General features: G+C 41.0%; 3 protein-coding genes across 8 annotated transcripts; 1 reads left to right on the forward strand and 2 right to left on the reverse strand.

Annotated features, from left to right (window-relative positions):
* The first annotated feature begins 290 nt into the window (after positions 1–290).
* Positions 291–3,456, forward strand: kmt5ab (lysine methyltransferase 5Ab). Of its 4 annotated transcripts, XM_029511363.1 has the most exons (9): positions 291–394; positions 590–693; positions 1,283–1,321; positions 1,438–1,585; positions 1,835–2,045; positions 2,160–2,247; positions 2,380–2,439; positions 2,615–2,805; positions 3,194–3,455. In XM_029511363.1, the coding sequence occupies exons 1-9, from the start codon at positions 385–387 to the stop codon at positions 3,402–3,404; spliced, it is 1,062 nt and encodes a 353-aa protein (XP_029367223.1). In that variant the 5' UTR covers positions 291–384; the 3' UTR covers positions 3,405–3,455. The 4 variants fall into 4 exon arrangements, with proteins under 4 accessions (XP_029367223.1, XP_029367224.1, XP_029367221.1 ...); XM_029511364.1 differs by lacking the exon at positions 1,283–1,321 and having other exon boundaries at positions 3,194–3,454; XM_029511361.1 differs by having other exon boundaries at positions 294–693; positions 3,194–3,456.
* On the reverse strand, positions 3,396–6,711 carry rilpl2 (Rab interacting lysosomal protein-like 2). Its single transcript, XM_029511365.1, has 4 exons — positions 6,086–6,711; positions 5,564–5,715; positions 5,012–5,134; positions 3,396–4,580 (listed from the first exon to the last, which is right to left on the reverse strand). Exons 1-4 carry the CDS (start codon positions 6,377–6,379, stop codon positions 4,559–4,561), a joined length of 591 nt encoding a protein of 196 aa, XP_029367225.1. The 5' UTR covers positions 6,380–6,711; the 3' UTR covers positions 3,396–4,558.
* A 632-nt stretch (positions 6,712–7,343) lies between these two features.
* On the reverse strand, positions 7,344–11,694 carry LOC115048905 (RILP-like protein 1). 3 transcript variants are annotated; one of them, XM_029510765.1, is made up of 8 exons: positions 11,151–11,694; positions 10,530–10,683; positions 8,980–9,098; positions 8,590–8,856; positions 8,276–8,464; positions 8,009–8,166; positions 7,842–7,940; positions 7,344–7,610 (listed from the first exon to the last, which is right to left on the reverse strand). In XM_029510765.1, exons 1-8 carry the CDS (start codon positions 11,478–11,480, stop codon positions 7,517–7,519), a joined length of 1,410 nt encoding a protein of 469 aa, XP_029366625.1. In that variant the 5' UTR covers positions 11,481–11,694; the 3' UTR covers positions 7,344–7,516. The 3 variants fall into 3 exon arrangements, with proteins under 3 accessions (XP_029366625.1, XP_029366624.1, XP_029366626.1); XM_029510764.1 differs by having other exon boundaries at positions 8,590–8,862; XM_029510766.1 differs by lacking the exon at positions 8,276–8,464 and having other exon boundaries at positions 8,644–8,862.
* Positions 11,695–12,012: the final 318 nt, after the last annotated feature.

Consider the following 12,012-nt stretch of genomic DNA (forward strand, 5'->3'; position numbering starts at 1 on the left):
TCTTAGAAGGGTTTCTTTTATTCTAGCATGTCATTATGTCATGTCATGCTCCGTTTTCTTATAAAATAAGTTTTCTTATTTTTTCTTATAAAATAAGAAAACGGAGCAGACATTGTCTCGGCTGCTTGTATCAGACCTCTCCTGCTCAGAAGTGGTAAAGACGGAAGTGGAAGGTTTCCATGTGTTTTCAGCTTCGACCAATGGGCGCACTGTCTTCGCTCTCGTGCCTGTTCCGCGCGGAAGCAGCAGCCAATAGGAGGAGCTCTGTGTTTTTTAAACTCCACCGAGCTCCTTCCTCCCTCAGAGCAGCAGTATGATGTCCGCATGTCTGTGACCTGAAAACCGGACTGTCCGCCTTCTTTGGGGTTGGTTCTGCTGACTGAGATGGCGAAAGGTAAATTTACGAACTTACTGTCGTTGTTTGTGTCAAAGAGACTGCAGTAAGTAATGCGCGGCCGACAGCCAATGTAAGTAAAAGGACCAACACCAGAACGTTGCGGGAGTTTACAGATAAAACTCACCGCTAATGTTTGCTTAATGCACAACAGGACGGTGATGCCTGCAATTATTTTTCTTCATGTTTGTAAAGGGAAGACAAATCTGCAGGTAACCAGCATACAGCCGGAGGACACTGGTGAGCAGAAAGACACTTCAAGGAAAGAGACAAAGGAAAACAAACCAGAAACCAACAAGGTATGTTTTATTGTTTGCGCAAACCAAGAACGCTCTCGGTTCTGGAAAAGAAGCATTACTTCAGAGGTCCTGCCTCCAGTCGGTGTAGTTGCAAAGGATTTTATCTTCATTCATGAACTTACCAGGCTGCTGGTGTTGTTTGTAACCAGCATTGCCCAGACTCGAGTCCGATGGGGGGAGGACCAAACTGACCCAGGTTTTCCTCAGCCCTGTATAGTCTTAGCCAATCAGAGACGATAGTTCAGGAGCAGAATAAAGTGTATTCAATCAGCTTTCACTTTGGGGAACTGAAATCAAGTTAGAAATGTAAATGGCTGAGTGAGCACGATGCTTTGTATGCCCTGTGCAGCTGGAGATGACAGGCAGTCTGACTACCACATATTTATTTGAAATATTTAGTTTCATTGAGAAGTCTAGGACAGCTTTCCCCTAAGTCTCTGGAAAGAACCTCATTTATTGAACACCATCAGATTTTCATACTGATCCTGATGATAGTGAACTTCCATGTGTATATGTTTTATTATTCTTGCTCAGCCTGGCATAGTGGTTTGCATTTTTCATCCATCTTCCACCACTTGTCTGTTTCCAGGTTGCAGGGGGTGCTAGAGCCATTCCCAGCTCACATTGGGTGAGGGTGGTGTACATCCTGAACAGGTCACCAGTCCATCACAGGGCCAGGTTTGCATTTTTCCACCAAAGTAAATAATCTTTTTTTTTTTTTTTTTCTTTTACTTTTTTTGGCAGGTTTGCACAGGTAAAGTCCATTCAATTTTCCAGAGTCTACGGAGTCCATGCAAACCCAGATCCCCCCTGAGCGACAGCATTAGCACTCTGATCCAGGAAGAAAATGAATCTGATGCAGCTAATCCTGACACGTCAAAGCTAAAAAAAGGTGAATGATTCAAAAACAACTCAGCTTTAATAATGTGTAATACCCATGTTTGGTTATTTGTTTTCCTTGTGGTCAGCAGATCCACATGTGCCACAGAAAAAAAGTCATGTGCAAGTGAAAGCTAGCAGTGTTTACTGACTTACTATCTTATGAAACAACTTCAGTATGATTTTGAAGGAATGTTGCGCTCTCCATTAACGCTCAATGGTTTAGGCACATGTTAATTTTATTCTGTCTTCCTTACGCTAGGCCTGCCTCATGAAAAGAGATCTGACATTTTTGAGTCCAAAGAGCAGAAGCCTGAAACTCCCTGTCAGAGTCATGGGATTGGTGAACAACCCACTGAGCAGCTTGATCAAAAAGAATCCACCACACACACAAATGGCAGGTCTGCGGCAGAGGAAAAAGTTTCAACATCTAAACCCCGGAGTAGAACTGGTCAGAAGCTCAAAGCAAAAAAGTGAGTGAATAAAAATAACATGTCAGTGTCCTTTAAGAATCAAATAACTTGTCCTTTTTCATAGCCTCCAACAGATCTCTGTTAGATCTCTAATAGCTTCAATGTTTTTCTCAGGATGGAGAATAAAACACCCCAAAACAGAAAGGTTACAGATTATTACCCCATCAGGCGGAGTAGTAGAAAAACAAAGGAAGAGTTAAAGGTTTGTGCTTTCTAATATGGTTTTAAATTTTAAACAATTGTTTCTTGTGTTGTAAAACATGTACATAAAGATTATCCAACTCTACCATGATAGAATGTTTAACTTGGACCTAATCGCTGAAATTGTCAACAGAACGAAGAACACAGACACATTGATGATTTGATAAAGAATGACATTGAAGAAGGAATGCAGGTAACTTTTTACAATCTGAACCTGTCACTCTGGTGAGGTGCACACCCATGAATACTGAGCAGATTTATTTTGTGCAAACAAGTAAGCACTGAAGAGTTTGTTAATTTTTATTCTGCTCCTCCATTTTCACAAAATAAAACATTTTTCACACGTAATCACTTTTGAATGTAAACAGGTAAAACACATAGAAGGAAAGGGAAGAGGAGTATTTGCTGTCAAGGGCTTCAGAAAAGGAGACTTTGTTGTGGAGTACCATGGAGACCTACTGGAACTGGCTGAGGCCAAAATAAGAGAGGCTCAGTATGCTCAAAATCCCCAAACAGGCTGTTACATGTACTACTTCCAGTATCAATCTAAGACATATTGGTAAGTTTATTGATCACCATTTTGAAAAGAGATGAGAATATTCTTTTAATTTGTTTTAAATCCTTTGTCCACTTTGTCAGCTTTCTTGGAATCATTAATTGCAATTGCACACTCCTTTAAAATGTTGTACTCACGTACACTTATAAATTACATAAGTTTGAGTATAAAATAATCTTAATAAGCAAGTTTGACTATTCCTTTCTTTTCCCCCATATAACATTAAAAAATACTTGGTCTTTAGAAATTTGTTCTCTTGTTGGCTAAATAATTCCTATATTTCTTAAAGCTTTTGGTGGGTTTGAAAGCAGAATTGTTCTTAAATTTACTGCCTGATTTGTAGGGGGAATATTTGTCTCATGTTGTTGTGACAGTTGTGTTTGTATTACAGCATAGACGCGACGAAGGAAACAGGTCGTCTTGGGAGACTGATTAACCACAGTAAAACTGGCAACTGCCAGACTAAACTTCACGCCATCGATGGGCATCCCCACCTGATCTTAGTGGCTGCCAGAGACCTTAAAGTGGGAGAGGAGCTGCTGTATGACTATGGTGATCGGAGTAAAGCCTCACTCTTGGCACACCCTTGGCTCAAATACTGATTTTTTTTTTTTTTTTTTTTTTTTTTTGTATTTTGAATGAATTGGTGCTCTCTGCTGTCCTGCTTATTTTTTGTAAAATATGATGCAGACGAATAGTCCTCCGCATGTTGTTTTTTTTTTTTTTTTTTTTTTGTATGGAGGCTTAAGATTGAACTTTTTTTTTTTTTTTTTTTTTTTTTTTTTTTTTAACCTAATGTTTTATGACGCATTTATATATTTCTTATCTAATTGTATCTGAGATTTTAGAGTGTTTCTCCTTGACAGGTGTCACATTGTCCATGCTCTCCTTTTTGTATTGTATTAATTGTAAATTATTACCTGTGCTGTAAATTGAGAAATAAAACCAACTTGAATTCTCGCCTCCTTCCAGCTCTGACCTTAATGGTTAAGAGTTCTAAAAATATCAAATAAAAATATAATGAATTGTGGTTTTTGGAGATAACAGCCCCTTCAATAGCTTGTTGTGGATTTATTTCTTATGCAGTGAAAGTTTCCTTGCTTTTGCACAATGAGACTGCAAAAATATATATGCATATATGTTGTAGAGGCAGAACCATTGACCTTTTTGAGTGGGCACTTTTTAAGGCACAGTTTAACGCAAACTGACAGCATTTCTCAATGGATGGAATGTTTTAATACTGTCACAATATTCACACTTAGATATCAAAATCTCACCGTCTACAATGTTGGACCTTTCAACCTACTTGCCATTGTGTCTTCTTCATCCAAAGTTTATTAACCAACTATAATTATCACATTATCCTGTCACTAATGTGTGCATACCAGAGTTTATGGTGAGTATGTTGCAAGTTTGCATGAGCTGAGAAGGATGACATGGAGCTGTTTAAAGAATAAATGGTCCAACCCGTACAGAACTTGATTTCAAGGGAATACAGTCAGCATAATCTCTAACAGCCATGAGATAATACTTTCCAGTTTTGTTTGAAGACTGCAACTTTCTGATTCATATATGCTGTATTCTCAAAACTATAATTGTTTCCTCTAACCCCTCAGAGGTTGAAGATTCCAGTATAAAATACAGTGCTTGTTAGATTGACAAATACACATCATAAACAATTGTCTATATAAAAGAGGTTAATTGATGTGCCAGCAAATCCTGTGTGTCGTCTGTACGGTCAGTTCTCCAGTTTTTCTTATTTTCGCCTGAATGAAAACCTACAAACAGAAAAGGTCCAAATGTAGTTTCAAGTTTATTTTTTTTTCCAGAGCATGGAACAGAGAAGTAAAACTGCCTCATAGCAGCCAGTAATTACTGACAGCAGTTTGGCAGATTCCCCAGTAATTTTCAACTTAGGTCTTTTTCTCATTCAGTGCTCACACAAACATCCTCAGCAGAGGCATGGCTTCATCTGGTCACAAGTTTATTATTATCAGACAGGAGACAGGCTTGGAGAACACCCTCCCTCCTAGTTTACTTCAACATCATGTGGTTGCTGCTCTAGATTTTATTGAAACTTTGCCCTCTGAGGTGAAGAGCTATATGTGTTGTACAACTAAGGAACAAATGCTTTGATCCCCCTTTTGAATTATTGTTGCTGTCTGCACAAATTTCTGTAGTCAGTAAAGAACTGTATCTTGTTACTCACAGTTTGCTTATTGTTGTCTTCTCCTCTTTTACATCATTCATTGTGGCTTCACTGGGCTCTGTTGCTGCTGGTGTGTCTAGAGCCACCTCCACCATGGCTGGTTCAGTCTGTGGCAGAATCCCACTAGAAGAAAAAGCAGTAGGGATTAATGCTCACCAAGAATATTTTAGGCTTAATGGTCTGTATATTAAAAATCCCACACTGTCAGGTAGTAATTATTTATGACCAAACTACAATAGGAGGATAATTTCAACTTCATAAAATCAGTGAAGGACATTTCTATTCCTAATATTTACAAAATGTATATGTAAATGTGTATTAGTGTTAGCCATGTATCAATCTTAAATATCAGAGGGCTTCACAGTGTGGCTGATCATCCCTGTATATCGATTATCAATTTTCACATTGAAGTTTCCACAGATTAATTAGATATGAACACTCGCATTCAAGTTTACAAATATGTTGGCAAAGATATGATCAACTATCATATAGCTTGGACTAATATATGAAATTCGGTGTAGTTGGAATAGATCTTGTGTCAGGGTGGGTCACCTCTTGTACAACTGGAGCTCCTCCTGAGCCACCAGCAGCTGAGCCTTCAGCTGGTTCCGCTCCTGCAGGACCTCCTTCAGCTCCTGCATGGTGAACCGCGGCCTGTTCGGGTCGGCCAGGTCCACTACCAGCTGGTTGGGCCCTGCGGCTTGCTTGTTGATGACAGACAGCAACAGCATGTATATTGTATTTACTAACCATGTTTCCCAAAGTCTCTCCGAGTTCCTCTTCTCTCTCCCTGTCCAAATCCCCCCCCCCCCCCCCCCCCCACCCCCCCCCACCTCTCTCAACCCAACCGGTCGAGGCAGATGGCTGCCCCCCATCCCACCTTAAAGGAAGTTTTTCCTTGCCACTGTCTCCAAGTGCTTGCTCATGGCGGGGGTGGGTCTCTTTAATTTAAAAACTGTTATAAAGAGTTTGGTCTAGACCTGCTGTATGTGTAAAGTAGCTAACCTTGTTATGATTTGGCGCTATATAAATAAATCTGAGGCAGTGTGGTCCGGCACAGACGCCGACACTCACCATGCCCTGTCCGGATGAGCTCTCCTTCACGATCCGGTCCAGCTCAGTCTTCAGGTTGTCCCGCTCCATTTTCAGCTCCTCCACCGACAAGTTGTACTTGTTGACCAAAGATTCGAACATTTCCAAAACGCGGACTATCCTGAACTGCAAATCCGACACTTCGTCCCCTTTGCTGCTGACTTTTAGCAAATCTCGTCCGATAACGTAGGAAATGTCATAAACATCTTCAACCGTCAGCTCGAACGCGTCCTTCTCAAAAGCCAGAACGGGAGACGACTCTTCGCCAAACTCCATGACTTCCACCTCCCCGACCAGAATAAGGTTAATGTTACTCCACTAGGCTAGTAGTAGTCCACTAGTATTCACAAACTAACTTTCCTTGTTTTTGCTTTCAGCAGCAGACGGTGACCAACTTCCAGAGCAGCGACACTTCCCCCATCACTCTGCCATCAATGGCGGCGGAGGAGGGCAAAGTATCCTAGCGACAGGTGAGCGCGAAGAGCGTCGGCGGGTCAAGAGGACTCCCTCCACACCGCCGAACCCTTCGGTCACTACTCTTGTTTGTCTCCCCCTCCGTTTGCAGAACGACTTGGGCGAAAATTAGGTTTATTCTCTAAATTTTCTCTCCTCTCTGAGATGACACGTCAGGATCAGGTGAGGGAGCACGTGATTGTGACTCTTCTGTCTTTCTCCAGCTTCACTCCACCCGTCGCAGTGAAACGTTCAAGGATCTAGCCTCTGTCTGAACAAAGTCTGCATACTGTCACCAAAACGGAAACTAAAAGTGTAAATGAGGTATGGTGCCACGCTGTGGTGCTGTAGGTGAAATACTCTTTCCAGCATTTTAGATGACTCTTAAAACACAAACACTTTATTTAAAATAAAGTATCTAACATAATATGTGTGTCACCTAAGAAGCACACCACCTGACAAAACATGTACCCCCCCCCCCCTTTTTATTAAAGGTATGGCAGCCGATCCAGTATTTTTCACAGACCACAAAGTAACTTTGAAGTGCATGTGAAAACTAATTTCATCCATACTATTGGCTATTTGTAATACACAATATTACAAATAGCAAATACAGGTTTGGCACAAGAAAAAAAGAAGCATCACACTGTTGCATGATGAGTGAAGTATTGATGTGCAGTATTACATATAACAGCAAAACCCTAAGAAGTCATAGATACACTTTGGAGGGTTGTCTTACAGGTCTTACCAAGTAATGATAAAATGAGTAAATAAATATTACCATCACTAAAAAAAACTGCTGTTTATTCATCAGCTTCAACTATATAGTTTAAACAATCAGATCATGTAGACCAAAACTCATATTTGACAATGTTTGTATTTACATATTTCTGTTGGCAGAGTTCTGTGAGATATAAAAGCTTGTTTGTACATTCATACAATAGGGATTTAAATGAACATTCATACAAAGGAAACCAGTCTTCTAATTGGCAACAACGTGGGATCATCTGCGATCAAACCAGCTGCCACCATTGGCATTATGGCAGTGAAGATCCTGTCCAGAGAGGGAAATGAAGGAGACACAAGACAAGAGAAATTCAGTTCAAGAGGAAGCACAAAAAGTATCAGAAGCATTGTAGTAGCTGATGATGTTTACACAGAACAATATAGTGACATCAAGTTGATGGACTGTCGATGGACAAGTTAGATGTGGGGAGTATAGTATCAGTACAGGATGAACCTTGAGCTATCACAAAAAGCATGTCTTGTCTGACACATTACTCACAAGCGCCTAATTCCTGATTCAGGTTGATCAGAGGGATTGGAGCACGGTGGAGGAGATGTCCTCCCAACAACGGCACTGAGGTCATCCTCACACTCATTACTAAAGGAGATGGAACCGTTAAATTTTGCATCAGTTTTTTTTAAATGCAGTCAAATCTAGAAACAGACCTTTTGTAATATGCAAGCTCTTCCTGTAGCACAAACACTTGGGCCTTAAGTTCATTCCTCTGCTGCAGTACATCCCGAAGCTCCTGCAGAGTGAAGGAGGGCTTGTCAGACTCCTGCTCCAGACTGTCCGTCCCCTCCTCTACATAGCTTTCTGCCTCCTGCAGACACAACGCATACTAATTCTCTTTGCACAACATGCACACACTGACACTTTATTATACTGACAGCGATGGAGGAACAGGAAAGTTGAGCTTAAGCAGGTTTTACCAGTAACAGAGCTGGCGAATCCTCGTCTTCTTTTTGCTCCACCTCATAATTTTCTCTGTGAGGTGACTTTTGAAGAAGGCAAGGACTCTTGTCATAGTCATAGCAGTTCATCGGGAATGCAGAGTCCCCTCCACACTCCATCCACACTGAATTAGTCTTGCTGGCTTTAGATGGTGCTGATTCTGAGGACTGAATGTATGAAACAACAGCCACTTAGATAGTACCAAACATGTCACACCAAATGAGCTGTAACCAAACACAGTTTAAAGATAATTGAAATTCAATAAGACAAGTTTTTTTTTTAATTTTCTTACCGTCATGTATGGTGTTGCATGAAGCAACATCCCTGATCTTGGAGAGGAATTTGCTATCTCGGTCATCTCTCTCTCAAGTTCCCACTCCCTGAGTTCCCTCTTCAGCCTTGCGACATCCTGCTGCAAAGCTCCCACCTCCTGCTGCCGTGCCTGGACTACAGCTTCCAGCTCAACCCGCTGCTGGATCAGGGCCTTGCCTTGAACTTCCATCACCCCTATCCTGTGGCGAAGGTCCTGGTTGATCCTTATCAGTCGATGCTGCTGCATCTGTAGCTGGAGTTGAGGAAATCTGTTTTATGAATTCAATAATTTCTGCAATGGACAGGTAATTGAAAACTTAATATCCTTTTATGGAAAATTATTTGTTGTGTATAATATAAAATTACTCACAGCCTCAACATCCTCGTTTTTTAGTGTTAACTCATGGTCTTTAGCACGGATTTCATCCCTCTGCTTATCTACCAAGTCTTCCAGCTTCTTCATTACCTGTCTCTCTTTTTCTGACATTCCTGTAAGTATTGTTTAAAAGAAATTGAGAATATGCTCACAGAAGTAACATAAGAGCAAATAATACAATAATACAATATGCAGCATATAAGAAGCCCAATTAGTGTTTGTTCTATTTTTTAGCTTTTCAAGTCTTCAGACACCATTTGATGTCTTTAATGACAAATTCAGAAACATTTATTGTATTAGAAGGATTGAAAATGAAATTGTTTTAGAAGGTCTTTCTGCAACGTAAATATAAATGCACCCTTTAAAGGAGTTTTCCCAAAAACCTGTGCATTACCACATGACAATAATGTAGCTTTTAAAGTTAAAAGAAAATGTCCTTGCTATTATTAGTGTCAAGCTTACATAGTTTGCATTTATCTAGCAAAACTTTTAAAAGCCATTTGTTTTAAATTAACAGGATCTTCCTTACACCATTAATACGAATGTATTGTTTGGACCAGTAATGTATCAGTGAGCGGTATAATCATAATCACACAATAACCTTGCATTTGCATGGACATATTTATAACCAGGTCAGTATATCTGTGCTATGACCCATACAAGTTGCACACAGGAGATATATTTTGGTCTGCTTCAAAAATAGCCTTCTCTAAGAGCCCCTGGCTGCCTCTCCTTAGAGCCTCCTCTTTTAAGTTGCCAAACAACTTATGGAGCATAAACTGTACAATCCCACGTGAGTGCATCGGATAAATATGTGTAACGTGCAGCAAATGGTTCATCAACACAAAACAAATCTGTACTAAGTACACCCATGGGACACATGTCAGATCTGTAGTCAGTGTGTTCAGTCATAACACAACATGGATGAAAGCCCTTCAAAGAATCCTCTGTCGTTATTATGGCTACTGTACTTAACACATTTCTACATTTTTAATATTCTAGTGATTTTAATTTTATGATGCCTTTATATATTCAACAAGGTTGTTTCTGTTCACTGACAACCGTGGATCTGTGTAATCTATGTCTTTGATGCCTGAGTAAAAACCAAAGTCCCCTTGGGTTAAAACTGATAAAGATCACTCATCACAAATCTACTCTAACCACAGCATCACGCTTCTCCATGACACTGATTCTACAACTCAACTACCCATTGATAGTTGAGTTGAAGAACCAATCCTGCACCATTGCTCTTTTATTCTTAGATGTAAAATCTAAATCTAAACTAAATCTAAACTGAGATTAGCTAGACACCAAAGACTGACTCAGCAGCTGGGCTGGAGTTTAAGAGATGTAAAAATGCCCAATCAGATAAAAAAAAAAAAGCAAAATCAGAAGCTCAGATCAGTTCATTGTCACCATCAACTAAGAATTTTTAAGTTTAATTAACTAAGCTTTCGAAAAAAAAATTTATAAGAAAATACTAAACTTGATCTTGAAAACTTCCTACAGTGATCTGTTAAACTCTGGTTGAGAAGCAGACGTACCCTCCTGTCTCTGTAGGTCGTCCTCTGTCACAGGGGAATCTTTGGAGAGAGACAGACTCACTAAAAGCCTCTTGTTCTCTGTCTGAAGCTGAGTGATTTGAGTGTGCAGGTCCTGGACTTCTCCTCTCCAGACATCCTCCACCAGCTCCAATTCCTGAGCACAGGACACACTTTTAAACACAACAAATATATTTTTAAAACAGAAGGAAAATGTAAGCACAGCACTACGTGGTTTTTGTTTGGAAAGGATTGATAAAAGCTGCACAAAACTCCACATCTGATTTTGTTTCCTCTCGACAAAAATGTACAATCCAGGACATACATGTGCAATCATGTCGCTTTCACGATTGTTCTGCGCTGTTTGAAGTTGTTTTAGATGTCTGGTGTGAAGTCATTCAGAGTGTAAGGCAAATCACGGATTCAGTAAAGCTAGTTTTAGTTTTCTCACTGCTGGATAGAAAATGAGCAATTCACTTTTTCTTCTTCTTCTCGTGACAACAACGATAATAATGTTATTTAGTAAAGTGACAATGCCTTGCGGTGTGAACATAAAGCACACGTGCACACAGTGACAGACAGACAAACACACACACACACACAGGTCGCCCCGGGCCGGCTGACCTTCCGGTGTCTCCTGTCCTGCTCGTGTCTGTCCCTCCGCTCCTGTCTCAGCCGCTCCAGCTCCCTGCGCAGCTCCTCCGCCTCCTGGCCGGCGGCTCCGCGGCTCACCAGCGCTTCCAGCAGCTCCAGGACTCGGACCACTTTGGGCACCAAACCCAGCAGAGACTCGCAGCCGAACGAGTCGACGAGCCGCTCGAACTCGCGTCCGAGCGCCGCCGCGATGTCGTACACGTCCGTGACCGTCAGCTCGGCCGCGGGTCTGTCCAGGGCGGACAGGACAGCCGGCCCGTGTCCGTCCTCCGCCTCGTTGGCTCCTCCGACATCCACCATGACGACCCGACGAACACGAGTCTGGACCTGTTTATGTTGACAGTTCAAACCGCTGCTGCATTCAACGGCCCGACAAAAAGTACGGATGTGTCCATTTCAACGACGTTAAATACAGCAGCGGCGTATGTTCAATCGAAGCACGTACAACCAATAATAAACCATCAATCGCATCGGTTTGTGTGGCTGCTGCCATCTAAGACTCTGCTCTGAACGAAACGAGTCACCAGTTTGAGAAATGATAATATTTACAACAGTTCCTGAAGGCATCAGCTTTTATGACACGTTGACCGCAGGTCCTACTGCGCATGTCATGATATTATTAGTGCGTTACCTTTTATGCTCATCATTAAGCTTTTAAATGTCACACCGCTGCTGGAGTCGATGTACATTCAGTCTCTGATGAAATTACTTCTTTGACAAAGTCGCTCATTGAAATATTACTAGTGTATTAATGTATCAGGTTTATTTTATTTGTTTGAAATGTGAAAATGGTCAAACATTTTGTTGCTTTGAACAAAACTTCTTTTATATT

This window comes from Echeneis naucrates, chromosome 9 (assembly GCF_900963305.1).
Source record: "Echeneis naucrates chromosome 9, fEcheNa1.1, whole genome shotgun sequence".
Classification (NCBI taxonomy): Eukaryota; Metazoa; Chordata; class Actinopteri; order Carangiformes; family Echeneidae; genus Echeneis; species Echeneis naucrates.